This window comes from Neopelma chrysocephalum, unplaced genomic scaffold (genome assembly GCF_003984885.1).
Source record: "Neopelma chrysocephalum unplaced genomic scaffold, ASM398488v2 Primary Assembly neopelma1_45, whole genome shotgun sequence".
NCBI classification, from domain to species: Eukaryota; Metazoa; Chordata; class Aves; order Passeriformes; family Pipridae; genus Neopelma; species Neopelma chrysocephalum.
In genome coordinates, this window is record NW_020897704.1 from 12303989 (window position 1) to 12329033 (window position 25045).

The following is a 25045-nucleotide window of genomic DNA, read 5'->3' on the forward strand; positions in this document are numbered from 1 at the left end:
AACGGCTTTCTCGGGAGCGCCTCCTCCCCCGCGCTGCCGTCCTCTCCGCGTCCCCATCCCCTCTCCCCTCGCGCCCCGTCAGCCCCCCTCGCGCTCCCTGCGCACTCAGCCGAGCCCGCCGCCCCCAATCCCCTCAGGACCCGCCCCCTTCTCCGCCCTGCGATTGGTCATTCCCACTGTCACTCCGGCACCTCCCCTGCCCATTGGTCGAGGCTGGGCCACCGCCCCGCCCCCCCGGCGCTGTCGGTTGGGGCGAGCCGAGAGTAAATAGACGCCGGAGCCCAAGATGGCGGAGCCGCCTAGCCCCGGTCGTGGCGCGGCGCCCCCCGAGCAGGAGCCGCTCGGCGCCAGGGCGGCCCCGGACGCGAAGGGTTCCCGCGGGTCCCAGCCGGCCGCCAAGAAGGTGAAGGGAGCCGAGGAGCGGAGCCTGAAGGGCGCGAAGCGCGTCAACGGCGAAGGGGGCGGCGGTGGCGGCGGGAGCGCCAAGCAGCCGCTGCCCGCGGTCGTACCGAGCTACGGCGGCCCCGCGCCCTGGGGCTTCGCCGCGCTGCCCTCGGGTCCCTCGGCGGGCGCGGGGGGCTTCGCCTTCCCTGCCCCGCTGCCCCGGAAGCTGCTGCCGCCCGCGGTGCTGCTGCCGCCGTCCACCTCCCCCTCCTCGTCCCACCCGCAGCACCAGCACCGCCACCACCGGCACCGCCTGGCGCTGGCGGCAGAGCCGGGGGGCGGCGGGAGCGGCGGCAGCGCCAAGCCCAAGAGGCCCAAGGAAAAGCGGGACAAGGAGAGGAGGAAGCACGGGGCGCTGCCCGTGGTGGCGGCAGCGACGGGAGATGGCGGCGGGGGCCTGAGCCGGGAGGAGAACGGGGAGGTGAAGCTGCTGTTCCCGAAAGGTGAGCGCGGGACAGCGCGGGCAGCCCGGGGCGGGGAGGCAGCGCTGGAAGGGGCAGGAAGGGGGGGGGGGGGGGGCGGGGGGGAGGTGCCCGGCGGGAGCAGGAGGGGGCTGTGGTGCCGGGCTGGGGGCTGCGGGCAGTGCAGGACCCGGTCACACACCGCCGGCGTTGTGTAAGTTCGTGGGAAGGCAGCGACGGCTCAGTCCGCCGTCAATCCTGTCAAAAAAGGGGGTGTGGAATTAGCGATGGCGTCAGCCAGAAGCTGCCAGAGGCCTTAGGTTTTCTTACCTATTAGGGAAATAAGGGTGCTGAGTAATTTATTAGAGATCTGCGAACAAAACTGTATCGGGGGAAAAACGGAGAACACGTTTCAAAAAAACCCACCCCAATTTAAAATTAAATCCTGAATGATCTCGTTTATTAGTCTGTTAATTTTTACAGGGTAAGTCATTGAGTACTAGAGAACATGCAGTTAAAATTCAGATACTTGGACTTTTGAATTCTCATTTAGTTGCTGCTTCGGGTTTACTTTATTTCCTGAAGATCACATCTTCCAAGAAATGCTCGAGGCCTTCAGGAGAAGGGGAGGAGTGCTGGGTTAGTTCATTAGTGGTGCTGGACAAAAATGGCCATATGAGGTAGGACAAGATGTTGGGCCAGATTCTTGCTTGGATTCCCGCTGACTGTGATCAACAATAAATCTTGGGAAGTAAAAGACAATGCATGAATATATGACGACAGTACAAGAATACATGCTTTTATTTCCAGTGTGTCCTTTCCCAGTCTCCAGTGACCTTAAACCAGATGTTGATGTTTTTGCATTTACATTGAAATATGAAGAATTTGAAATGTGTGCTCCATTACCTAGTTTAAGCAAGTTTCCTTTCTTTCAAAGGAAAAATAAATTGTAGCTGTTGTGTACACTTAGGTTATTTTGATTGTGGCCTGTGTTTGTAGGATCAGACAAGCATGTAGAGAAATCTTATTAATAGCAATATGCCTTTTTGTCTATTGATTATGTTGTCTGGCTGCCTTACTGCATTTTCCACTAATTTCCATGAGCATCTTGGTGTATGATTTACTTACCTTTTAGGTTTTGGGTTTTTGTAGATTATTTGGATTGGTGGTGTACGAGTGGTTTTTAAGTATCTCATTTCAGTGCTTTCAAGTATTCCATTTTAGTGCATTTTTCCTTGTTCCTGTTAAAAGGTGACTTGGAAAAAGTCTTAAGAAATGATGCTCAGAAATGATGTTGGTGAAGCCTTCTTGTCTTCAAGGATAGCTGCGAAGAAGCTCACCCAATATCCTTCTAGTAAAGCTATGTAATTAATAACCATATTCAATAAGATTGCCACAGTGTCCTACCAGTGTTACAGTCATGTTAATAAGTCTCTGGGATCCATATTACAATAACAATATGTAACAATGTATAATAATGAAGTGTTTTTTCACATTGGTAAAAGAAATTGGCAGTGATGGTGTCAACTGAATAATTGTTGTGATTTGTCTTTAAAGAGAAGATTCTGCACCTTGTATCTGGAAAGGATATTTTCTTGGAACTTAAATACTGACAGTCACAGATTCTTGACTTTTTAGTTGCTGATTGCTCAGAGCAGATCTTTTTACCTCTCGTTTATTTTGTGAAAACCTACCTAATGCAACACATAAATTTTCCACAGCAAGTGTTTGGCATCTGAGTCTCCAGATTTCTGCTTAGAGGAAGTAGTTTCTATACCTAAAATTTTATGGCATAATTTCTTATATAAATTAAGAACTTTATGTTCATTAGACTATATTTTTGCAGAGAAGGCTGTAGGGAAGTGAAGCATGCACTGTCTTCTGCTGAGAGCAGCCAGCCTTTTAAAAATGGTTTAGTATTTGACTGTAGATTAAAGAACAGGTTTGTGCTGTTAATCCTGTGAATAATTTACTTTTCGGAGAGGAAGGGAGAAATGCAGTTGTGATGCAGGAAAAAAAGAATGGCTGGGGGGCAGGCATGTAGAATCCTAAGCACAGAGGAAAACTAGGAATGACATATTAGGGTGGGAGGGTAGAATATGCAGGGCTTGTTCTTGGGAGTGCTGAAACTGTGGCATAGACTGGAAGGAGATACCTTAGGGACTGTGGTTGCAGCATATAATGAGTGAATTTGAGAAACTGGCATGAGAGGGAGGAAAAGCAGAGGAAGGTGTAAGTGTAAAAGGAAGGTGATTCTGATCTTGTTTTGGGGCAAAAGATATACTTCAGTGATGTAGAAAAGGCACGGAGGGTTAGAGGAAGGGTGGGATGGAAGAGTGAAAATTTAGTCAGCCTACAGATACGACTTCAGGGTGAATTAAGAGGATTTTGTGTAATTAAAGTAGCTGAGAGGTTTGCATACACAGAATATGTGGGGGGTGGGGGAGTAGAAAAAAATATGCCCCTTAAGGTGTAATGAGATGAGTTCATAGAAGCTGTCACCCTGCAGCTGGAAATGCACTCTAAAAATTGACCTAATGCAGGCAAGTGCAGTCTGTTGTTCCTGGAGTCTGCAGTTGAACAACCTTTTTTGTTTTGGTGCAGTGGAAAATGAGCAGCAACATGGAATTAAGAGTATTGATTGTTTTTCTCTCATAGCTTTCAGAACTGCTGCAAGTATCAGTGTTGCACCTGTCAGAAAGGAGATAGTGCCAGCGAGGACACTAGAAGTGTAGAGGCGGAAATACCAAGAGATAAGCAGGTGGAATGAGTAGGAGTTCTATGGTTTTGAGGCTTTGAAGATGGAAAAAATCCATCCTCCTCTTTGCAGCCAAAGGGGAGGTGCCTTGCAGGTGGGTACGTGGGATGGAGTGGAATTCACAACTGGCTTTGCCCTGATAAGAGAGTGTCGGTGCCTGTGAGTAGGGAGGAGGGTGCTGTGTGCCTGCTCTGCTCCATAGGGCAGTTGAGATGCCAGGAGAAAAAGCTTTACCTTGGTGAGGGCCTGCACAGATCTCAGTATTAGAGAAAATGAGGAGCAGAGCTAGGGGGATCAGGGGAAGAATGGCAACATTTGTCTCATGAGGTTGCTGAGTCTGTAGTGTAGACAAGGTAATACAGGGAATCAGGGTGTGCAGTGAATGTGAGATCTGGCCTTGCAAAATCGTCATCATAAGACTTGGAGTAGTAACAATTGCATTTTTCTAATTCTAGTGTATCTACTGTGATGATGATAAGAGATATTGAGGAGGACATGGTGAGAAGATTTTTCACCTAGCATTCAGAAGTGCTGATGAGAGGAGCTGATGTTTGTCCTTTGCTTGCAACAATGATTGCCAGATGAGAGCCTAGTTTTGAGGCACCTTTCTTTCCTAAGTGATAGGAAGATGTTAAACCTGCTTATAGCCAAGATGGATGATGTGTTTAAAGCTCTTCAAAATGGTTATATTTTCTTCCTTGAACAAGTCTTCATTTAAAGACTTCTCTGGTATTTTAATTTATTGCAAAGACCTTCAAGTTACAGAGTCATAACCAAGCCTTACAACTTGTGATTCCATCAAATGAATGGAGTTCAGTGAACCTTTCTGAGATGATGATCTAGCATGCAGAGAACCTGAAAGAGCCTTTTGCCAGATGCATGATTTATCCTCTGTATACAAGGCTTAGGCTGTTTAAAATAAGCTTAAATTTCACTTGTCACGTACATTCTGATAGTGGAACTAGAAGTTGTGCAATATTTTTGTTTTAAAACATGGTGTGAATCTGACAAAAGTGATTGCTGTTTCAGGTTATGACTATGCTGATTCAGTTAGTCATTTAACTGATCGTCTGCTCTAGCAGTTCATAGTTGAAATTGTTTTCATAACAGTGCAAAGCTCAGCTCAACCACTCCCCACTTCATCAGAGGACACCTGCCCAGAGTTTTTGTTTTGGTCTGCAGGCTTGCTGTAAGATATAATCCAGTTGCGTGATCCATCAGTTCTGCTTTTATTGCCATTTCTGTGTACAGAATTCCTTTTTTTCTTCAATGATCCATTTGCTGATTACCTCAGTGTACAAGCAGTTGCAAAATGAAACTGGTATCTTTAACTTGTGAATGGGGATTCCCCAATGAGCAGGAAAGCTGTAAATGGTGCTGTAGCTCTTATTTTTCCTATTAGTTTGTTTCTCCCTTTGCCCCCTTCCCCCAGTTCTTTCTCCTGCTGTCTTTGAAGGATAAATTAGATTACATTTCAGGTGAGCATTTCCCACTGATTCTTCTAATAATTCTTGCATTATGTTGCATGACACTTCTGGGTTTTTGGCTTTTAAGAAGTTACACTTTTCGGTCCTGTTAAATTTGGTTTGCATCCAGTGGAATGCTCATTTCGTAGTCTGTGTTACTAAAGTAGGTTGGAGAAAGCTTTGGATCTTCTTCTTTTTCTCTTCTTTAGAACTAGGACCATGAATCTTGCTTCTTTTGTTGTCTTTTTTTTCTTCTGCTAAATGTTTCCTCCTTCTGTTAGCTTCCATTTCCTTTGCTTTTTTTTTTTTGGTACTATGTGGCTTAATTCACTTCCCCCTTCCCTCTGCTGAACTCCTTAAATTCACCAGTCGTTTTCATGCTTGCGAGGCCTCTTGATCACTCTCTTATGAATTCTTTGCTATATTTCTATTTAGATACCCCACTGTAAGCAGCAATATCTAGCAAGTGTTTAGAGTTTTAAGTGTGGTATTCAAGAGGAAGAGGGACTTCTCAGATTTCTTTAGATGTTTGAGATGTATATGCAATTTAGTTTTCAGAGCTGGTAGTGACATTAACTGTAAGTGTCCGCTGTTGAGATAAATTTGGAGCAGTGTATCTTTCTCCTGAGGGACCCTGACCCTTTTTCAGTGAGATAACCAGAAGCTTTGCTAGGCAGAACAAAATCTTTCACCTTCTAAGCTGGAGAACAAAGTCCCTCCTGTACCCCAGAATCCAGCCTTATGTGTAATTTACACAGCAGAAGCTTGCTCTGATTTTAGAACATGAAATAATTTTTCTTAGTTGACACAGGATCAGGAGGCTGAACCATCTGATCTGAAACCTCTTGTGAAGGCCTTGTTTGCAGCTGTCACGTTCTCTGTTACTGATTTCTGATGCAACTCCCCAGTGCTGGAGCTTAAGCTTGGCTCATTCATTTCCGCATGTTGAAAGTCTCCTTAGAAGTGTGAAGCTTGGAGGAATTGGGAACTGTAAAGATTGGATTTCAGTTTCTTGGAAGTGTTTTCACTCTGAAAGGGGTCTGACTTCCATTCACTGAAGAGCTTGGGGAAATGTTCTCACCTGATAAGAGTATTTCTTTAGTCTTATCTTGGATTTTAAACTTAAATTACTGAAAGGGGTGTCAGCCAGATATTCCTGGTTATTGGAACATGAAAGCTCTCATTTTTGGGAGTGGTTTTTTTTTGGTCTTGGAAATACGTTTTTTTTCGTGTTCATTAAGTCAGGAAACCTGCTCTGCAGTGTACCTTGTAGGACCTAATAAAAGTGAGGTGTCAAAGCTGTTAACATAGTGGTGTTAAATGTGCTTCCTGTATCTGCATAACCAGTTAAGCATGGCTTTAAGGTTTTATTTCTATGGGTGTTTGTTTAAAGTGATGAGAGAGTGGTGATGGAAGGGATGATGACTGATGTTCTTGTACTCCCCTTCTTATCCCTTTCCTTTCAGTTACACTGCTGTTGGTGTTATCCATATTGATGATGTCCCTTAGCAGTAGTCTGTAAATATTTTGCCTCATATGCAGCGACAGCCCTTAAATCAAACAGAGGAGAGAGGCAGAATACTTTGAACATAATCTATGACTGACTACTAATGTGGATTACCATCTGGAAAACTGATGCAAAGCAGCTGCAGCTTTTGGCGTCTGACAGGGTTGAACATCTCGCCTCTTTCAGTGCTGAAACGGACTTGCTTGAGCTCTTGCATCGGCTTCAAGGTGCGAATTTTCCAATCTGACAGTGACCACGTTGCACATAATTCATCCACTACAGAGCATGTACTGAGTTTACCTTTTTGTCTGTAGAAAGCTTGCAGTAGAGGCAAAGATCTATTTTTTTATTTATCTGAATATATTTATCTGAAGTCAGATTGGTGTGTTCTGTGAATTTGGATTCCTTTATTTACTACTGCAGGAAATCACTGCAGTCTTTACGAGAAGGTATCTCTGGAGTTAGGAAACAGAGGACTTTGACTATAGCCTTTAGTTGTAAATGGCTGTTTAACGTATAAATAAAGTATATATCAATTTCTTTTATTTATGTACTTAGCCCAACATCCAGAAAAAATAAAAGCTTTTGGATTTGAGGAGGAAGTATACATATCATTCTTAATTAATTCATTTAATCGTGTGGAGTCATTGCAAAGCGAAAACATTCTTCAGATGCCATTTTAGGAGGTGAGGCAGAACACTTCTTCATAATAGAACTCTTCCTATCTGTATATAGCACTCTTTTTATTTTAATATACTGCTGTTGCTGCATTTCTTTCATGGGTGGGTGTACTGTTTCTGTGACATCAAAACCAAAGAATATGGACTTTGTGGTGACACTCATGTTGTGAACTTGAATGAGACATCTGGAAATCTCTTAATCACTGGGGCAGTTTGTGAAGAACAGTAGCCCTTGGGAAGGGCTCACATTGGAGAAGTTTGTGGAATACTGTCTCTTTTTGGAGGGACCCCACAGTGGAGCAGAGGTGTAGAGTGAGAGGAGAAGAAAGGAGCAACAGAGGCAACGTGTGATGAACTGACCACATCCCCCGTCCCCTTGTGTCACTGAGGGAGAAGAATTAGAGAAAACTGGGAATGAAGTTAAGCCTGGAAAGAAGAGAGGGGTGGGGGGAAGATGGTTTTTACATATAATTTTTATTTCTCATTACCCCACTCTACTTTTGATTGCTAAAAATTAATTTTTTTCCCCAAGTTGAGTCTGTTTTGCCTGTGATGGTAACTGGTATTATGTATGATCTCTCTGCCCTTAACTCGACCTATGAGCCTTTTGTTATATTTTTTCTCCTCTGTCCAGCTGAGGAGGGAGGTCATAGTGTGGCTTTGGTGGGCACCTGGTGTCCAACCACAGTCAATTTGCCAGAAGAATTATAAATACTACCATAGTAATAAAGACTTCTCCCCCCCACCAGGCAGTAGAGCTTGAAAACTAAGGATTGAGCCCAGCTCTTACTGGACTTGCATAGCTGATTCTTACTGTACTTGGAATTTCTTTTTTTTTTTTTTTAACCCTGGTAGGGGGTATTTGCAAACTCTGTTTAGTCTGTTACCAGTTATTTCCTCAGCAGTGTAACTCTCTGTCAAAATTATACAAAGTAAAAGTGTGTTTTGATAGGGGCAAAAATTCATGAAGATACAGATTTCTTTCATTTTTACCCTGGGGTACAGATTATTTCAAACTGTTCGCTTTTAGTTTTAGTGTCTTTAGAGGTGTGTAAAGGCATAGGAAATCTGTGTATTTGGGATACATGATATCCCTGAGGACTCATTTCATCCTGTTCCCTCACCAGCTCAAGAAGCTTTTTTTATTTTTTGTTTGTTAGGAGTAGTATTGGTGAAGGCTAACTGAAGAATATTGTGTGTACATGGAAAGCTTAGCATAAACATCTCTCACTTTTTACTACTTTGTGATCCTGTTGCCTTGCGAATGAAATGGAGACCAGTTGTAGCTCCTACTGGTAAATGTCAAAAAAGCTGTACAAGAGCATTCCAGGTTTTCATAACTTCAATGGAACAAGTTTTTCTTGTTTTCCCTTGCCAACCTCACTTGTTGGTTGTTTATTTCCTGACATGTAGGTTGTACATTGCTTAATGTTGGAGATACTCATTTTAAAGCAGAATTTTTGTGAAGAATTTTCATGTTTCTTGGTTGAAAAAGTGATATTTGGCCTGAAATTATGTGTGGCTGAAAGGACTTGTTACCTTGCCTTAGAGAAGATGCTCGGTGAGATACTGGCCTGTGGCGTTTTGGAAAGTCCCAGAGTTCTAGGCCTGTGTTGAACTGCATTGGCTTTATTGGGCAGCATCGGTGATGGCAGCAGTTTTGGAGACTGTGCTTGGAGAATTGCACTTGCCCTTCCTTGTAAGGTGTCTGTGCTGCAGGCATGTTACCATCATGTTTATTGACTGTAATGACTGTTGGATACTTCTAAATTTATTGACTTTGTAGAGCGGGCATAGCTAGGCTGCAGTAGATCTTGTGTTAATAACAAAATAATAAAATAATTTGGTTGATTTTTATCCCTGCATTCCAGGGATGCTGTGAAATGGAATATCTATTCCTGAGGAGAATCATCTGCAGAATTTTGAGAGTCGTGTTTGAGTTCTGCAAGGCAGATTAGAAAATACATGTTAATACTTGTAAACTGAAGACATTTGGCCTGAGAATTAAGCTCAAGTGTTAATCCATGGAATTACTGATTTTGACACAGATTTTTTTAATTTATGAAATTTTTCTTTATTTCAATATTTATGGATTTTTTTAAGAACTACTATCGCTAATCTGTTCTGTGAGCTTTGAGAGAGGAAATCTGAAAATTTGTACATTTAAATTGGAATTCTCAACTGTTCTTTACTTACCTAAGGCTATTCACTGGTTTTGTTACAGTACTGTAATTTCTAGAAGGGAAACAGTTAAGTAAACTCTACTTCAAACCTTCCTCAGCTTCATTTACATTGGTTTTGCAATGGCTTGAGGTGTGATATGCTTGCGGCTGTTGCTGGAGGACGTCACAGGATGCTTCCATTGTTTCTCTTGTCTGGAAGGTTTCACCATTGACTCTGCTAATTGTTTTCTAGATGTGAAAATAAACTAGAGGCTCTTGAAAAGGTTTTGGCTTGTTCTCAGTCCTTATGTTTTGCTTCTGACAAAGCTGGAAGATTCATTGGCCTGTGATGCTATTCATGAGCTGGCAGTAAAGGATTCTTTCAGTCTTTTGTCCTCTTTCAGCAAGGCTCAGCATTTGTATATGCTCTTCAGCCTTTCTTTCCTTTGTAAGTGATAGCAAAAGTCAAGTGTGCCTCTTAACCATACCAAAATGTGGAGATAAAATCTAGGTCTTCCCATGATAATTGTAATCCTGGATGAGTCAAGCATTCAACACAGGTTATAAGTCAAGCCTGGTGTAACTGCTTACTTGCTGAGAGTCTGCTTTCAGTGTTACTTAAACTCCTGTTGTACAATTTATCTCTGACTTCATTCTCTTGAGTTGCAGGGGATTTACAACTTAAGGATTCCTTTTTGGGTAGAGACAAGCTGGAGAGGAAGGTTTATGCCTGCTTAACCTATTCCTAGAAAGGTTCGTGTTGCTTAGGAAAACTTGTTTGGTTTCCATGGTCTGCTGTACACAAATCTGCTTTGTCATCCGTCCCTTCTCACTGAGCTGTTAGAAGGTTTTTCTTGGACATGACTGTTTCAGTCACTTAGAACAAAGATATTCAGACAGCTTTAAGCACAGCTACCTCATTCCTTATTTTTGTGCCAGCATAGTGTCTCTTCTCTTAGCGATGCTTATCTTGATCTGTGGATGGACAACAGGCGTATCTCAACTGCCATCTCTTATGGGTTTTATTTACTTTCTTAGACTCTCCCTTAAATACATTTTTCCCTTCACCTTGACAATTGCGAGGGTTTGACTTGTGTATCCTTACTAGAAGACTCCTAAAAGGAAAGGTATGAATGCTGTGTAGTCATTGTTAAAGCATTCATTTATGTGCATTACTGTCAACTCCTTGCACCTTTATTAACGTGTTTCTTGAGTAGTTTGGTTGGGGGCCACTCTATACAGCCTTCTGGAACTGAGAAATATTTCTGATTTGTTAGTAGTGAAGATACCTGCTGCTTCTATTTTATGTAGATGCTTAAGGAAGAGTAATTGGATTTCTCTTTGCTTCCACTTGGGGTTTATAATGCAACTACCATGAATAAAACATCAGGATTGTCTCAGCTATATTACTGAGAAAGCGTTCTGAAGCATAACATTATGTAGAAGCTTGAAATCAGATTTCCTCTTTCCCTGCGGAGGTTAAAAAGCTCAGTATACTCTTGGAACAGGTACTGGCTTCAGGCCAAGACAGGAGGCATGAAGTGCTGGCTGCAGTACATATAAGCCTAGCAAGATCTGACTTCTCTAAATGCTTGGCCTCATAAGTGAATCTAAACTCGGCTTGAAAAGATTACTTTTGAAATGATGAATTCCTATGGGTCTGGTATATTACATGCAGAAAGCATGCCTAAAGGCTCTGCTTTCGTGTGTCAGGGATTTAAAAACATGGAGTGACTTGATAAGAAAGTAAATGAATTATGAGACTACTCAGGTGAGCTGTTGCTGATTGTAGGTAAGCAGGGGAAGCACAAGAGAATTACGCTGGCTGTGCAAATACAGCACATTTCATGTGTTTTTATTAATTACATCTGACTGCTGTTAATGCATTAGTGTAGCCTGTGAACATAATGTAAAAGATTTTTAGCTGACAAATGAAGTCATCATTCCAAGATACTTGCAGAAGCCTTTAAGTTCAAAGTATGTGTAGATAGTTAGGAGGTTTCCAGTGTAGATGTGCACCCAAGAAAATGCAAATTATAGTCTTTTTTCCCCTCAATTCTTATGTAATGCGTGTAATTTGAATTTCAAGGAATGAGCTGACTTCAGATGCAAAATAAGAGCAGAAGGTATAGCAGTAAGCAAAAATTTTTAACTGTTTACAGTTAACTTGCTGGATTGCTGTATACAGTTCTAACATAACAGAAACAAAACTTGTCTGACTTAAAGAAGCTTATGTTGGATTATGCAACAGATAAATATTAGCTTTTCATATTTAAATACTGGGATTTTCTTGTAACTCCTCCTTTTATCCTCTTAATAGAGCTTGCATAAGGGTAATATGAAACATGTATGTGACAATTAATTTTCTGTTCCTACTTAATTGTGAAATATTTGCATTTCAGCTCAAATCAAAGACAAAGTTAAAGAAAGGGAAAAGAAGCAAAAAGAGAAGAAGAAGCATAAAATAATGAATGAAATCAAGAAAGAAAATGGAGAGATCAAATTATTGCAGAAAGGTATGTTCAAAATATGTAGTGTTTTTTCTTTCTAAGTTCTTAAAATATTTGTGTTTAGATACTGGGTTTCAATATTGTGTTTTTCATTTAGCTTATGCCATTTTCTCTGGTTAGTTGGTATGAGGGTTGCAAGTTAAAATCTAACTGTAGATGTTACTTTTTTTGTCAAATGTATTAGGTACTGGAGATTAAAGATAAAACTGTCACCATGGTGTTGCATATACATTAGTAGTATTAGGAAAGACCAGTACTTCAAGGAATAATATTGGTGATACCTTGTTCAATAACTGCAGAGAAGATGTAGGTTATCATTTTATATATTGTGGAGAAGAAAAATGAATGTGTGTTACATTTTGTGTCTACAAAACTGAGTAACTAAGGAGTTGTAATTCAGAAACTTTGTCAAATACTAAAATGTTACATGCAACATGCTGCCTTAATTTTGGCTGATTTCTTCAACTTTGTTTTCTGTAAAGGAATGTGGTTAAGAAAATGTTTTCACATGACTTGTGCGTCCACTGATTGTTAGAATTGTACAGTAGCTGAGGTTGGAAGGGGCCTAGTCTGACACTGCTCCAAGTAGGGTCAATTAGAGCAGGTTGCCCAGGACTATCAGACTGTCTCCAAAGGTGGAGGCAACACAGTCTCTCTGGACAATTAGATTCAGTCTAGATATAAGGAAGATTTTTTTATGATGATGGTGATGAGAGACTGGAACAGGTTGTCCAGAGAGGTGGTAGATGTCCCATCCTTGGAAATATTCGAGGTCAGGTTGGATGGGGCTTTGAATAACTGGATCTAATTGAAGATGTCCCTGCTCATTGCAGGGGGGTTGGACTGGATGGCCTTCAAAGGTCTGTTCCAACAGAAACTATTTTATGAGTCTGTTGTATGATCTTTGCTATGAGGAGAGACAGCTGGGACTGAGAAGGCTGGAGAAGAGGCTCAAGGAGGATCTCATCAGTGTGTATGAACACCTGATGAAGAAGGTTGTCAGCCTGTGCTGGTTCATGGGGTTATTCCTCTCAGGTGCAGGGCTTTGCCCATCCCTCTGTTGACTTCATGAGTCCCCCCAGGCTGGCTCATTTCTACAGTGTCTCAAGGTCCCTCTCACTGGCAGCACAACCCTGTGGTGTGTCAACCCCTCCTTCCAGTTTTGTGTCACCTGCAACTTGCTGAGGGTGTGCTCTGTCCCATGACACAATTAATGAAGATGCTGAACAGTACTGGCACAAGATATCAAGGTCTGGATTAATCCAGTACGGACTGTTTTCCAGCTGGGCTTTGTAATGCTGCTCACAACCCTTTGAGCACAGCAGTTAAGCCAGTTCTTACTCTTCACTTAGGTCATGCTACATTAGATTTTTTGTGAGGGTGTTGCTTATTTGAGTAGACCAGTTTTACTTTTTTTAATATGTTATTTTCAGATTCTGCTTTTGAAGTTAGGAACAAATTCCTGATATGTTTTTCTGTTACCTTGTCTGCTGTAGGATTTAATTTAGAAACCAGAAACTGAAACCCTCAAATCAAAACTTGATCTTCAGAATGTTCCTATGAGGTCAGAGGCACAGAACCTGGTAATTACTGCATCATATATGATACTCTGCACACAAGTTAACTGTATTAGCTATGACAGCTTCAAACCTGCTTTGATCAGATCTAAAGGTATTGCCTTGAACACAGGAGTGTAAACTGGTGACTTCCTGTGAGAAGGACAGATGTGACTTGTCTTTGCTAAGCGTGGAAGGAAGTTGGTGGTTGAGATATTGGAGATACTGAGCAAAGCTTAACTGTCTCAACAGTGAGGTTCTTCAGGCTTTGTTTGAGTCACAGCCTTTTTTTACAGTGGGTCCTGTTTCTGTTGCCGTTCAGCAGATCAGGTGGAAGCTGCAAAGACAGGAAGTCTTACACAGATCTAATAAATGATGCCTAGTGGGGCTGTTGAGCCAATAATGGTGGTTTACTTTCAAAGTAATGTAAAAATATATATGCCTAGGGACTGTGTTAGAACATCTCTGCCGAGTAGCAGGATGGGTTGTTCTCATGGAGAACACTGCTACAAGTGCATTAGATGCCTTACCCTATTTCACTTGACTTGTTACCAGTCAAGTGTGTTTCAGATTTTCTTTAAAGTGTTGGCAGGAAGTGTTTTTAGAGGCTATGTTTGGTTTTTCAGTATCCTGCAAAATTGACTCCTATTTCAGGAAAAGAAGGGAATGTGTCAGGAGAGCAGATAGATTCTCTCCACTGGGTTTGTATCCTGTTCAGAACAGCTCAGTGTTTTCTGTGGGCCTCCAAAATCTGACTGGATATGCTTGTATGTGCTGTGACATTCATATAACATTTCCTGAGTCGTTTTGCTTATCTGGTTTTACATCCTGGGCTAGAGACAGCAAAGGCAGAAGTGCTTTAAGGTGCAGCTTCTTGTATGTATCAGTCTCTGTGACCTTCTCAAATATTAACTCTATCTAAGGGTGTCTTCTTCCTGCGTAGCAAAAGCTCCAGGCCCTATTGTTCTGAGCTCAGAATTTACTGCGTGGGCTTTGAACAAAGTTTAGGGATGAGTCTGCTTCCCTTTTCTTAGCATTTTTGATTTTATGGTTGGTTTTTCTTTTTTGTTTGTGTATGTCTAGAGACTGGCACTGCAGTGCCTAAAGGCATTTTATTTCCTTTTCCTAGTTATTAGATCCATATCTTGTTGTAAAATGTTGCTCTGACCATCTGTTTGTGACTTACTTTCTTTGAGGGACTGGAGGTAACAGTCTGTGAGGCTTCAGACAGCTAAGGTAGCTGGCCAAGGTAAAAGGTGACTAGTTATAGAAGAAGTCAGTAGTGAGGGACTGATGCCTTTTGAGGGAGAGTTGGTGCATAAGCTTGATTTTGGTGCTTTAAGCTGAATGTGGAAGTGTTACTTGTATGAGGAAGCTCAGGGGTGTAAGCTGTTCATCTGCCTAAACTTGAGTTGGCGTTCTGTTGAAAGCCGTGATAAAACTTGCCAGTGTTGGAGACAGACAGTTCTTGAAGAAGGTATTTTTTTGCAGTTCCTGAGGCTGCTAAAGGAAATGAGGCACTTTCAGAGAGGCTGATGGCTTTTGTTATGAATCTAGAATGAAAAGGTTTTTTGTCACCCTTTTGCACTTGAAGATGTATTCTCTGAAGATTAAAGCTATCTAATTGCCTCTACGTCTCTCAGTCTGTTATGTGGAAGAGCTCAGTTTTTGGAAAAAAAAGCTTCTTGGCACATGCATATTGCTAAAAATTCAGAAACTTTAAGTGATTTAAACTTATTTAAAAAAAAATTGCATAGTAAATAGTTACCTTCTAGAAATGGAGAGTTTCATACAAAAAATTTGATGTGACTGAAAGTTACTGGAGGTCCTGCAAAATGGAAGATGATTAATAGGTTTATTTGTAAACAGTCCCATTTGTGTTTTTTCTTTAAGAAAAAAAACAGTCAGTCTTGTTTTTCACATTATTTATATCAGAGCACAGCAATAGCTAAAAATGCAGTAGGAGAAATTCTTAGTGTGTGTTTCTGCAAGGTTAAATGCCTTGGTTTATTGAATGCCAAAATGCAGGAAAGAACTGAAAATGAACATTTTATTTTGCTGGTATGAACATATGTAAGTACAAATTGTTTCATAAAGCTTTCTTTTATTATTATTCTGGAAGAAATGACATTTAATTGCACATTCTTATGAACCTTTTAAATTTTTTATAGATGGGTTTTGCACAGAGGTAATTATAAAATTGGTATATTGAACACGAGACCTGAGTCATACTGCATGCTTTTCCCCATCCACTGTATTTTGTCTGTGTGTATCTTTAGGGAGAATGTTGAAGGATTTATTTGCACTTCAGTCGATGGGACATTGAGGGAATAGGTAAGACTGAAGTAAGAGTGCAGGGCACACAACCCATCACACTGATTTGCCTGTAATACTGAGTTTGCTTCACAGTCCTTATGCTCCAAGTTACTAACTTTTACCAATAAAATATATGAGTTTGAGGTAAAACACAGATGTTGAATGTGATGGAGCAGGTGGCAGCTGGAGGGAGAGCTGTACTGTAAAGCTTTGAAGTGTGTCTTGCTGGAGGTGGGGGTCTGGGGATTGAAGCAAAGACTTCTCGTACATCAATGAAAAGTGAAAGCCTTTTTCTACAACTGCTTGCAAAATCTATGATTTTTTTATATGATTTTTTTAAATGAGATCTGAAGGCTGTGGTTACAAATTATGATAGTCTGTTTAGCATATGTACGTGTATTATTTGGAATGTCTTTTTATGGTGAAGACTGTGGAAATAATTGTAGTTTTTGAATTACTGTGTTGCAAAGATAAAACTTCTGCGAGAATTTCAATGCTGCCACATTTATAGGAGTTCTTCCTTCAAGAACAGTCTTTGTACCTCCAGATTATTTCTAGTAAATATCTGAGTACGTTGTTAGGCTGTGTGAACACAAAATATTTTTCTTTTACCCTCTGATTGTATTGTTTATGGGAAGTGGGTTTCAGTTCTAATTTTGATGCCACAGATTAATTAAAATACTGCGATGGTCAGTTCAGAAAAGAGGTCTGCTTCTATGTGTGTTTCTCTGCTGTCTTTAAAGTTCTTCCATCGCAGGGTGAAAAATGCTGGTAGAGGAGTGTGTGTGTGTTGAAGTGGAAGGCTTCATTGAAACAAGGTGATTAAATCAGCACTTTTTCACCTCATGGTGTATTTTAAGATCCAGGAGTGTGGAACTGCACAAAAACTTTGTCCTGCATTGATTCCTCTTAGATTTTTCTTCTCATATGCAGACTTTTAATTTTGAACAGAAATCTTCTGTTAGACCTTTCCTCTCCACAAAGTTTTCTGTCCCTGCTTTTAGTCTAGGTGCGGTTTCTGTTAATGGTTTTTATTTGGGTTGTTCCCTTATTTGGAGAACAGATATTTAGATGTATGGAAGGAATAACAGGTTGCTGCTTTTTGAAATACTTCTATAAAGTACATAAAATAGTTAAATTATAATTTTATATATATGTTTAGTGTGGTAACTCAGATGACCAGACTCCAGAGGCTGTTTGCAGACTTCATATTTTCAGTCTGTTTGTTGTAGAAAAACTAACTGGAAATATTTTAGAGGTTTGTATTTTTTTATTCATCACTTTATAAGTCTGCTTATTTTACAACATGCCATTGAAGTTCATAGGTGCAGTTGTTGGAAAGGATGTAGGAAGAAGCATGTTGGGATCTTCCTGTATGGCTCTGGCAGGTAAGAGATGGTTCTATTAAGGAGCTAAACATGGTAGAAGTCGACGCATACCTTTGTAGCAACTTCTATCACATGCTGTGTTTGTACACCCATAAGTGTCACTTTCTGAAAATCTTAAATAGCTGCTCTCAAGGTGGTTGTGACTATTCAGCTTCCAGGAGACAACATGAAATAGGATTATTTGATGTATTTTAGGCTTGACTTTTCTGATGTTTAATAGTCAAGCTTTCAAGCCTGTAAATAGAACAAGATAGCTGTCAGTTCTCAGTTACTCCTGCTGTTTGGTTTGTTTCCTGGGCTCTGTACTGAGGCATCTTGAAATTCTGTTTTTTAGCACGTGTCCTATTAGCTTTGCAACGTGTCAGCAGCTGATCTTGCTCATTCTCCTTATTTGTGGAGTGACTGTGCATTTCATGTCTGTTTAGAATTCCATGTGCCCATTTTAACTCAATTAGGAAGTCAGTTTTCTAATAGTTTTGAACTATTTTTAATATTTTTTCATTAACTCACCAAATTATTACATAGAATCATATTTATTGAAAGATATATAAAAATAAATATATAACATGTGATATGTTAGTTAACTGACAGTTTTCTGTTTTTGTTATCTGGGACAAACCTGAGGGTTTTTTAATATCTAAAATGCTGCTCATGTTTTTTTCTTGTGCTGGGTAGATTTATTTTTTTTAAGAATTTTTTTCTTTTTTTTTTTGGCCACCCTAAGTGACAGTGGCTTCAAGAACACTTATATTCTCTGTGACTGCATATTTTATTTATTTATTGGTTTGTGAACGGCATCTTGGCAGGTCCTGTTCAATTTTTTAGTGTTTGTGGTTATGAACTTTAAACCCCCGGAAGATCCAGGGGGACACTTCTGTGGTTTGAACTGGGATTTTTGTGTTGACTATTTAAAGACTCAGCCTGAAGAAGGTGTAGCAGAGCTGAGACATGGTAATTTTATATTATATCAGTAGCTTTAGTGTGAATTGCAGTGAGAGTCGTATCTCTGGCCACGTGGGACTATGGGAAGAAAGTGAAGATCATTAATTGGAGGTTATTCTCACTTGTGCCTTACTGGAGAGGGCTGCAGTGGGAGCTGGTTGGTACAGGACCAAGCCCAAGACTAGAGCCGTGTGCTGTAGCTGATGGCAGAACAGCCAGGGCCTCGCAGAGCGAGGGGTGTACAGGCAGCTGGTTGGTGCTGCTATGTCTGTTCATGTGCCAGAGAGTGAGGAGGAAGCTGCTGTGTTCCAGTCCTTCTCTTCAGTTGAAAAAAAATCTAGGAAATGTGGTCCCTGTTTAGGCTTCTCTGCATTGATGTTCTTTCATCTTTCTACTCCTCACCAAGTGCTCCTCAGCTCTCTTAAATTTTGGTGACTGGGCTTTCCTCAAGTGCGGAAATGAAAACTGTCTTTAATTACTGGCTGCTATTAAAAATGTTTGTGTCTTCCTGCTATGAGTTGTCAGCTAGAAAACTGTGGTAAATGAATAATTTAGTTATTAATTTTTGGGTTTTGTTTTGAAATGTCAAAAGTCCCTCCTTAATAATTTTGGTGGCTGTGACCTCAAAGTTGAGAAATGCTGCTCTGGTTGAAGCAACTGAATGAAGTATTTTACTTCATGGCTTCTGCTTGTTTAAAATTTCAGATCAAATGTTCTAATGGACAAAACACAACATAAAGTAAACTTCAGGTAATGTCTAACTTTTCTAGGTGTAAAAACTTACTCTTGTAAAGTGTCTATAGTTAACTAGAGTTCAGGCTGTCTAACATTAATTTAAAATACAAGCGTGGGTCATCAAGTAATAACAGAACATTGGCTGATTTATATAAAATTTGAATAGTTCTGAATCTCAGTCCTATACTGTGTCTAACAGGGATATTGTGTCACCACAAGAAATGAAATGTACTGAGTTACCCTGAAAGTTCTACCTTTCCTATAGATGCATGTATGGTAGAAGTAAGGCCTGACTTGCCTAGATGATGGTTAAAAGTTTGTTTGGAGGTAGTTCTTATACTGCTGAGTTTCTGCATGCATCAACAGAATGAACATACATTTCCATTCTTCTAACTTCCTTAATAATGTGCTGCAAGTTTTATAACTCCATCCTCATGCAGACATGATTAACCAAATAAGAGCAGAAGGAGAATTAAAATTTTACTGTTCTTTTTTTTTTTCGGTCCAGTTAAGTGTAAGCTCAGTCTGCTTTTTAACTTCAGGTCAAGGGGAAAGTTCCTGTAAAAGTCCGTGGGTGCTGAGGGTTTTTCTACCCACCCCCTATCTCTGTTATTTCTCATTCTTGGGGTCCTACAGCAGTTCTCTGACACACCTTAACTAACTTGTTTTTAATTCAAGTGAAAATTGTTAACTTCTGTCTTGAGTTTCCAAACCATGCAGTGAAGAAAGGTTTTATGTTTATAGGTGGTTCAGTAGCTGTGTATGTCTAAATGCATCTCAGGACACAGGGACAAAGATGCTGTGCACTTCAGAATGGGTGCCGTCTTGGCTGCAATTAGATTCTAGCAGTTGTATGGACATATATGTATGTACACTCCTTTATTGTGATTGCTGGTGAAGGATCTCTGAAACACCTATCTCGAAAGTTTTGAGTTGTGAGTGCCTCAGCAGTAAGTACTTGAGAGGTGAAATCAGCTTGCATCGAGCACTGCGCTGCTGCTGCCAAATCTTGCTTAAAACTAAGCAAGCTTGGATATCTCAGTCTTGTGTTGGGATCTTTATTTAGCCTTTTGGATTGCTTACTTAATGTTTTCACAGAATTCTGTATGTCTGCTCTGAGGCAACTCGATTACTGCCCTAGGGAGATGTGGAAAGCAGCTGTTCTTTTTTGGTGTCCATTAGCCAAGTGTCAAAGCAGCATTTTTTGGAAGGAGCAGCACATTTTACTTTAAAGTATTTTGATATATGCAGCAGAGGAGTGATTGAATGAGTGGGTTTCTGCTCCTCTCTACAGCTAATGCAGAAGAAGAATAAGATGAAAGTATTTATTTGGCATTGCTGATAGCAATCCCAGTATTTCAGCAAACTAACTCCTTTTGCTGTTAGAGTATTTGCAACTTCTGAGCAGCTTTAAATACCTACTTCAGAGTTGGTCTTTGAAATTCAGTAGAGCAGAAGCCTTAGGCTAGAAATGTGCTTCTTTCACATTCTGTCACAGTCTATTCAAGCTTTGCTAAAAAATCCTGCTTACTTCTAGAAATCAGTTTCTCATTTTGTGTCTGTAGTCTTCAGGAAAACTGTCTGTATTCTGAAATAATGGAACATAAATATTCTAAAATTGGGTGTATGTGGATGTCAAAGCAGCATGGGGAGTGAGCACTGTACAGCACCACCCACACTCACTGTAAGAAAGGACAGAGGGAAGAAATTGTAGCCTGATCCATATTACAGTTAAATGAACTAAAATGTTACCTTTAAAAGATAAATTGTGTAACCTCTATGTTGAATTGAAGAGTTCAGGCTTTGGGGTTAGGGAGCCTTCTGTTCAGGTTTGCTAGGAAATGGATCCTGTCTCCTATATGTACTGTTGTGTGAGGTGGTGGGACTTTCCCCCCCCCCTTAAAAATTCAGCCTTGTTCATCGCTGAAAGTGGATAGATGAAGGTGTGGGGAGCAGATCGAGTGTTTTCTGCCACTGATGAGGGGTGGGCTTTAGTACCCCCCAGTGCCTGCTCTCAGTGGTCTCCATGCTTTAGTTCCCGTCGGACAGCGCTGTGAACAAGTTCTGTTCTATGATCTAGAGCAGCAAAGTGAATAGTTTTCTGCTGAGCCATTGAGTTACTGTGCAATCAGATGAGCATCAGTCAGTGGTAGGAATGGTGCAGGACTGTGTGCCAGGAGCAGTGGCAGAGGAGAGCGGGGGGTTGGACTCATCCGTGGCAGCAAGCTCATACTTTGCTCGGCGGCTGGGTCATATATCCACATTTGAAGGCTGAACAAATAATTAGACATTTCACATTTTTTCAGTCTTTCAGTATACAATATAATTTTATAAATATTTTCTCTTTGAAATACGGTGTATGAAATATCTAAGAATAATTTTCTGTAAGTACGTAATGTGCTGCCAGTGTGGAAATGAAGTAGAGTTCTTGACAGAATCTGTCTTGTGTGTGCAGTAGCAAAAGCCTGTGTGAATTTGAAAAAGGCTTGAGACAATTAGTTTTTGAAGTGATGTTACCTTTTAATTCCTGCTTGAATTAGTTTAGAGAACTAAGTTTTATTCTTGTTGGTAGGTAGTTTTTTTTGAAAGTCTTTAATTCTGGAAATGTTTTGGAAAAATCCCATTTGGAACCCTTTTTATCTTCTGACTTCTGTGTTTTAAGGCTTTTTTCCTCTTCAGTGCCATCAGTAGCTCAGACTCTTGATTCATGTTTTGTCTCACAGGATAAACACCATTTTTCTTTTTCTTTCCAGTTGCAAGTAGCATTTCAGGGGTCCCTGCTACTTTCCATCCTAGATCTTCTGGTGTTTTTTTTGCTGTACGGCCTCTTGTTCCTTCAGTGATTGTTGCTGCTTTGGTTTCCAAGTGTTTCAGAATTAAAAATGTTCTCAGTTCTATCCTTTTTATATATAGAGGTCCAAAAAATTCTGTGGAAGAGAGTTTTGTTCAGAGATGAGAGGCTGTTGGCAAATATTTATTTGATTCCAAATTGTGTGCACCAGTTTTGCAACTTAGCATCATTTGGGAAAGTGTGTATTGATGAATTGTAATACTTGATATATGTGTAAATGGCATAACCCTTTTATCTTGAGTTCAAAAGTAAAAACAGACTGTATTAAAATCCATTTATTTAAAGCTGAACAGAAAATTTCTTATCAAGCTGGAAAGAAGACTGTTGGATACCAGAAAAAGAATTATTTTTATCCTGTGGGTGAGAGCTTTTTTCCCTTCTGAAGCTTTCACAGAGATGGTGTGAAAACAAACACAGAGACTGATAAATGTTCTTTACTTCAAGAATGTCTTAGTGTAATTCCTCCTAAGATTTTAAAGGCTTCCATAAATATATACCAACTTAACTAAAACTTACTTTTACAACTGGTTTTGAGCACAAACCTTTTTGGACACGTTCATGTGAACTTTGCATAATTTGAGACTGGTTTACATTCCATCTGTCTGATTTTAATTGTTATATTGGTTTTGTTTTGTTGTTGTTTCTATCTTAAAAGCACCACTGCTTTCAAGACCATGGCTGTGCTCTTTTGAGTGCTGCTTACTGGCATCCACCACCTCTCTAAGGAAACCTGTTTTGTAGTTTAGTAGCAGACTGTTTTTAATATATGTATTTTATTTTTATTTTATTGTACAGCTGCATCTGTGAAATACAGTAAGTGATGGGTTAAAAAAGCAGCCACCATATACTACAGGAGAAGTTGAGTGAAACTGGTTGTTAGTCAGTAAAACTTCTCAGAAGATAGAATCAAAGGCAGGGCATGGGACAGATTGGAAGGGGAAATCAGATCATCTTCATTCTTGTACTGTAGGAATGAAAGTCAATAATTTTTGAAGTAGTTTTGCACAGATACAGATTCATACCCATCTCATGTAAGTACTTCACATTTCAACTAGCAATAATGTAATGTAATTTTGTACCTGGATATTCAGCAAGAACATGTAGTTGCCAATCTTCAGTTGTCTTAGGATTTTCCGTGATCATTATAAACATGTTCAATTACAACAGAGAAATTTGGCTCTTGCCATAGCAAATAGCTTCTTGCTTTGCACTTAATTCTTGTACATGTTGCTGTTTCTATTATTGCTGATTGCACCCCAGTGAATAGAAATTTCCATCCTTTCCCTGCTGTGCACAAAGTCCCAGATCTGAGTGATTAGTCCCACAGAAATCTGAGCTCCATTTTAGGACAAGTGAAATGGGTTGGCAGGTGTCTCCTGCTTCCTTCTGCCTCAACATGCTCCAGCATTTGGTGCTATAAATCCATATTTTCTATACTCACACTAATATAATATCTTAAAATGTTTGACTTCTTTGCAATATCCATCAATATAGCAAAAAATTTTCATGTTTAGCGCGAAACAATTTTAAAATTATTAGTTAAAGCATTTTTAAGAATTTTAAATACCTGTATGTTCTTGGATGCTTTCTGGTTGTGTATCCCTGGAGTCAGGAGGGGGGAAAAAATGTCTATTCTGTAGTCTGCGTTTTGAGATTTGGATTGAGATTTCTAAGCCTGTAATATAGAGTTTCCCACTGTCATAAACCATTTCTTTGGGTTTTTTTTCCCTCTGAATGGAGTTGGTGCCATAATGACACCATTACCATACTCCAGAATGTGAGTATTAGGTGATTTGTGTCAGGTGGTGACATTTCACTTAGTTACCCTGCTACCCTCAATGAACTATTTTCAGTACTCCTCTAAGACTGAGGTACTTAGTTTTACATGTGTTGCTGCTCTTCCTGGTCTTTTCATGCCCATTAGATTTAAAGACTTGTTACAGAAGAAAGATGTTGACAAAGAAGTGGGTGAATATTGCATCTACCAGATGAAACAGTCCTGTTGCAGAGGTGATGCTAGTTTTACAATAAATTTAGTTTAAGAAAGGACAGATACTCTGAGGATACTCTGCCTTTTGGCAGTTGAACTTTGTTAGCTAAAAGTGAAATTGTTCTCAGAGTGTGCCACGTTAATCTGATTTCGAGTGAAGGGAATCTTTATAGTTATTAGATTAAGAAATTGTAGAGGCTGTGTCCTTGTTTGGGCTAAGTAAGAAATGAAAGTGACCTCAGGGCACTTCTTCCTCCCCCCTCCATGAGAAAATAGAATGCAGGGACATAACTAGCTTGCCTGCCTCCACTTTAGGAATCCCAGAGGTGTGTAGCTGCTGTCACAAACCTCACAAGGATCAGAGGCAAGTGTCTTAATTGCGTGTTCTCCTTTTCAGTAGCTGCATTTTCCATGTCCAAGCCTCTTAATTATCAGCAAGAATTTGAGATTCCCTGCACCAACAGTTGTGGTCTCTCTTTCCTCCCTCCCTTCCTCCCTCCCTCCCTCCTTTTTTCCTTTTTTTTTTTTTTTTTTTTAAAGAACTCTTATGAGTTACTTGGGCTGAGGATTGCAAGCCAGAAATAGTCTCCTGCAGCGTAGTAGTAGAGACTGGCTAACTTAACTCTTGTGAATTTGAGATAACTTGGTCTTGCAATGAAATACTTGGTTTCTAAACTTCTAAGCTTCTCTCTTTGAACCTGCTGGTCTTCAGTCACTTGTTGTGAATATAATTTTGCACTGAAATATACCCAGTAACTTCATTTCACTATTTGCTAAATCATTTCAACTGCTAGATTTTTGGGCAGTGTAGTGCCAGAAGTTTTTTTTGCTCCCACTCCTATTACTTGCAAAAAACCCCCAAAAGCACCTGAAGGAAAACACTTTAAAACAAGGGAGAGCATTTACCTTGGGAATCACTTGAACATGTTATCCCCAAATGAGTGCTTTCTGCCTTTAGGCCATTACACTTTGTTTTCAGTTCAGTTTGTGTATTATGTAAACTTGAAGCTAGTTTCTGTTTTGTGAGCGTTTTCATTAATGTGTGTTTTGTTTCGTTTGAATTCTATTTATTTTCTCATATGTCACTTTTTAGATGTTCCCACATATATTTCAACACAATTTATTTAGTTATGAAAGAATGACCATGTAAAGCCCATCTGACGGTAGGTTTTAGTAGTGGCGCCTTGTGAACAGCTCACTGCTGCTGGTTGATACTATTTGGCAGCGTTGGACAGCTGTCCTGTGACATCTCTGGACTTTCTGGGACAGTAACTGCTGATGACCAGTTAAAGGGAATGATGAAGGACTGTGACTCGTCATGAAAGCAGCCTTGGGAAAC

The 25045-nt window shown here is 40.2% G+C and overlaps 1 protein-coding gene across 2 annotated transcripts in view; it reads left to right on the forward strand.

The window, feature by feature from the left end:
- Window positions 1-263: 263 nt before the first annotated feature.
- PHTF2 (putative homeodomain transcription factor 2) overlaps window positions 264-25045 on the forward strand; it is a 126931-nt gene continuing 102149 nt past the window's right edge. For both annotated transcript variants that reach the window (XM_027679434.1, XM_027679429.1), the window contains exons 1-2: window positions 264-887; window positions 11821-11934. In XM_027679434.1, coding sequence (XP_027535235.1) covers window positions 287-887; window positions 11821-11934 — 715 coding nt within the window. In that variant the 5' untranslated portion in view covers window positions 264-286. The remainder of the gene's footprint in view (window positions 888-11820; window positions 11935-25045) is intronic.